Source organism: Fragaria vesca, linkage group LG1 (assembly GCF_000184155.1).
Source record: "Fragaria vesca subsp. vesca linkage group LG1, FraVesHawaii_1.0, whole genome shotgun sequence".
NCBI classification, from domain to species: domain Eukaryota; kingdom Viridiplantae; phylum Streptophyta; class Magnoliopsida; order Rosales; family Rosaceae; genus Fragaria; species Fragaria vesca.
Window position 1 is genome coordinate 4421148 of NC_020491.1, and position 4262 is coordinate 4425409.

The 4262-nt window shown below is 34.7% G+C and overlaps 1 protein-coding gene and 1 pseudogene across 1 annotated transcript in view; one reads left to right on the forward strand and one right to left on the reverse strand.

Annotated features, from left to right (window-relative positions):
- LOC101296043 overlaps positions 1-2080 on the forward strand; it is a 5526-nt pseudogene extending 3446 nt beyond the window's left edge.
- Positions 2081-3599: 1519 nt separating this feature from the next.
- LOC101296329 (TMV resistance protein N-like) overlaps positions 3600-4262 on the reverse strand; it is a 4228-nt gene continuing 3565 nt past the window's right edge. The window contains exon 5 of the mRNA XM_004288819.1: positions 3600-4253. Coding sequence (XP_004288867.1) covers positions 3600-4253 — 654 coding nt within the window. The remainder of the gene's footprint in view (positions 4254-4262) is intronic.

Sequence of the window (4262 nt, forward strand, 5' to 3'; positions counted from 1 at the left end):
CTCTCTCTCTCTCTCTCTCTCTCTCTCTCTCTCTCTCTCATGTGTCTGAAGATTTGTCCTCTATGACATTGCACTTAATTTGCAGGCTCTATTCAGGGAATGTTCCATCCCATCAATTTTGGCCAATATTAGCTCGAGCAATGAGCTAGTTCAGGCAATGCGTGGAGGAACGAGTACTTTGTGCATGCACTCTGATCCCTCCTTGAAAATATACATTCGATTCATACAGGAAACAACTGTAAGTGTCTATTGTGTGGTTTACTCTCTCCAAAGTCTAAATACACAAAGGGCACATTTCCGACAGAGGAGAATTCCAGCGTTTACTTACACATAATGAAATTGGGATAAGTGTGGGTCCCACATCGTAATAAAGAATCAATTCCTTGACAATCCTAAATTGTAATACCAAAAGAGGCGGTGAGATTAAGAATGATACCGGCCATCAGAAATGGGTTTTTATTCCGAAACTACCCGGCCTATTTAATTTTATATTATGCTAATAATATTGAGGAATTTGTTTAAGATGCTAATAATTTCAAATTTTTTTTTCTTTTAATTTAAAGGCTTCTTTTTATATGCTAATAAGAGCAACTTTAGCAGATTCTCTATTTTAGCTTTTAGCTATTTTAGAGAGCGTGTTTAGTTTTTTTTGATATTTTCGGAGCTCCAGCAGACTAGCCAAAGTTTAGCTATTATGACTTTTAGCTATCTCGTTAGCTAAATATAAAGAGCGAGATGACTCATATGAGGCTAGCTATAATTTAATACATTCATTGTAAGATATTTTATGTGATATATAAATATATTTAAACTATTTAATTTCTAATTGAAGAATAATGTTGATGTAATGCTAGCTAAAATAAAAAACATTGATGCAGTCACATTTCTAAAGTGGTTAGCTAAAATGACATTTTTAGCTAATTTTTCTAAAATTTAACTTAAAAATGGCTAGCATTGCTAAAGATGCTCTAATATACTATTTGTGGAAGTTGTTTATTTATTTTTTGTATTTATAAAATTGCTTACTTGATTTAAATATAATATTAATAAAATGTATAAACGTATGATGTCTTATTTTTGTTGTTCAACCCTTGCAACTTGCGGTTTGAGATACACCCAAGATGCTAGTACTAGGTCCAAATGATTTATCAAAATCATGGTAGAAGAGAGTTTATGCAAAATCATGGTAGAAGAGAGTTTATGCAAGGACAATATTGTAATATACACAAACATACATGTAGCCTCTGCATTATATTATTAATATGTAACCACATGATTACAATCAATACACTAAATAGAAATAGTCTATTTGGTTTGTTGATTATACAAAACTTATCAATTAAGACAATCAAAACGACAAACAAAACTAGATCAACATATAAGGAAAAAATTGTGTTGAGAGTGATCGAAATGTGTAGCTTGTTTTTTTTCATGGGTATTATAGTAATTAAAATAGTAATTAATTACATTCCTGTTCTAATTCTATGTGGTAAGTAAATAGCTTAATGGAATTGAAATCTCCATATACTGTTTCATTCAGTCTCTCATTCTTTTCGTCTTTCATTCCTGATGAATTACATTACAAGTAAGTAAATGTGTCAAAGAATTAATGCATGCATTTGCTTATACATACATATGTTGCTTGGCATGTATAGGGATGGACTGCAAGTGGAGATGGTAGCATTTTTCTCCCTGCATATAATTTTCTGAAGTTGTTCGTATATGTCAGAAAGAGTGACCAAGTCTTTTGTCAAGTGCCGAACTTACTGGTTTCAATTTAAAAGCTTTCACCGTACGTATTGTTTGTTGTTCCGACGAGGGCATATGTTCAAGTGGTATTTCCGTTTTTGTTACAAATCATACCAAGCTCATTAGGTTTGTTGTGCTGCCAATTCATCGCACTGCTATAACTTCACATGAAGTTATTTGGCAACTAAATTTATCAAACAGTGAATTCAATTTGAAAGGTGGCGACTTTGTTGAGGTTGAAGTTGTGACTGGATCTGGTTTTGGAGTGAAGAAAACAGGGGTAACTCTAATATGGGAAAATCCCAAATTTTTGCACCCTTATCAGCATTAATATAATTCATCAACTAAAAACATGCTGTATTCATTATTTTCAGCAATACAAAATCATGTGTATCAGAATATGTTCTTAGTGCATGCTGTTTGTTCTTCATTCATCCAATTCATATCAATGTATGAATTAGGTAATATACTCGGATTTTCTGATTATTAATAATGATCACACTAGACCATTCCCTATTTTTATATCCATATTCCATATATAAGCCTAGCCTAATCTTCTCAACACTGAAATTCAGGATCTATCATCCTGATGTCTTACTGATTCTCAGTTTCGATCTAGACCATCAGATGCAGTAGTTGTTCATAGCAAAATGACCATTGAACAGTGTGTACATATAAATGTGTTTGTGTGTCGACTCCCATTATAGTTAAAGCTTCTGGAATTGGATGGATTAAATGAATATTAGTAACAACTAGTACAAACAGAAGGTATGCAGTTAAACTTGCAAAGTGTAGAAATTGTTATTGGTGAATCATGGTCTGTTGGTTAGCTAAACTGGAAAGATCATGGGATTATAATGGTCATGAGGTGGGTTAATGGATTTTAATGATTTTTTATTTATTTATTTAAAGAAAACATGGTTAACCATTTTATTTTTTATTTTTATTTTTTTGAGTTGAAAGGAGGTCAGAAACTTCATAAGTAATTAAATCAGCTGCAAAAGCAGTTGATAAAAAAGAAGGAACAGAAGAAAACAAAACATCATGACTAACATTATACAATCCACCAGGTCATTATACAATCTGCCTAAAACAAAACATCACAGCCCGGGTTTCAGTGTGAAATCCACTGGGTCATTATACAATCTGCCTAAAACAGAAGAATTTGAAGCTACAGAAGCAGTATGTTGATGTTGTACCATCAATGCATCTGTTTCAACAATGACAGGATAGCCAAAATTTTCTTGGACGTAGTTAACAGCCAACTGACATGCATGCACTTCTGGTGAACTAAATAAAAGATCTTTCATTCCATTTCGTAGCCCAAACATGTCAAGAATAGGGAAAAAATAAATGTCTTATAGAATAGCATCATATATATGAGGGAGATCTTAAGTCATCGTTTTTTGCAGTCTTACAAATTCTTGTCCAATATGTCTTCCATAGTTTATTACACTCCACTGACTGTCAGTTCCATCAGATACTTTATCAATTTCTTTGAATTGAATGGAAGTCTGATCCGGAGCTACATTCTTTGATCTTTCATCCATCTCACGATTAATGAGCATGGAACAAAATCTAGTTTTGGAATTGTAACCAGGAATCTTAGAAATTGAGCTAGGTTAATACAAGAGCATGTACCAGTCAATACAAGAGCCTGGTTAATACTTAATACAAGAGCGTGTACCAGTCAGCTAATCATCTGTATTGTTTACCTTGGGCCACTAGGAAGAAAACAGATGATTAGCTTATTGGTAATTTTCTAGGAAAACTATACGAGACAGCTGTTCACACCACCAATAAGGTAAACACGCTACCAACATACTTGTTGGTGGAAGAACACTAGAAAACTACCACCAACAACTGCAAGGATGGCGACGTTTGAGTTTGGGTTTTGCTTGTGAGCTTGAGCCACTTTTGAGCTGGCGTATTTGCAGACTCGAGGGCTGTTGCTCCTGCCTTACCCTTTCTGAAAATCGGTCCTCATCAGACGAGTAAGGACCGAGTGATGACTCACACTCATCATGATGAAATGAGGAGGCAGGACCAAGTGATGACTCACACTCATATCGGATAGGCTCACACTCCTTATTTTCATTTCTATGTTCTGGATCCCATACTAGACCGACCCCTGTGTTCTTCACAGTGAAACCAGTTCCAATTATAGCTTCAACCTCAACAAAGTCACCACCTTCCAAATTGAACTCATTGTTTGACAGGTTTACTTGCCAAACCACTTCATCTGAAGTTATTTCAGAGAGAGGAGCTGGTCCGACAGCAAAGTTAATGAGCTTGGTGTAGTTTGTAACAAAAATGGAGATACCACTTGGACATATGTTCTCGTTGAACAAAGAAGAAAAAATTACGCACACAGTAAAAGCCTCTAAATTGCAACCAATAATTTGAGGCACTTGAAAAAAGACTTGCTCACTCTTCCTGACATACGCAAACCACTTTGGAATATCAGGGAGAAAAATGCCACCATCTCCACTTGCAGACCATCCCTATACCAT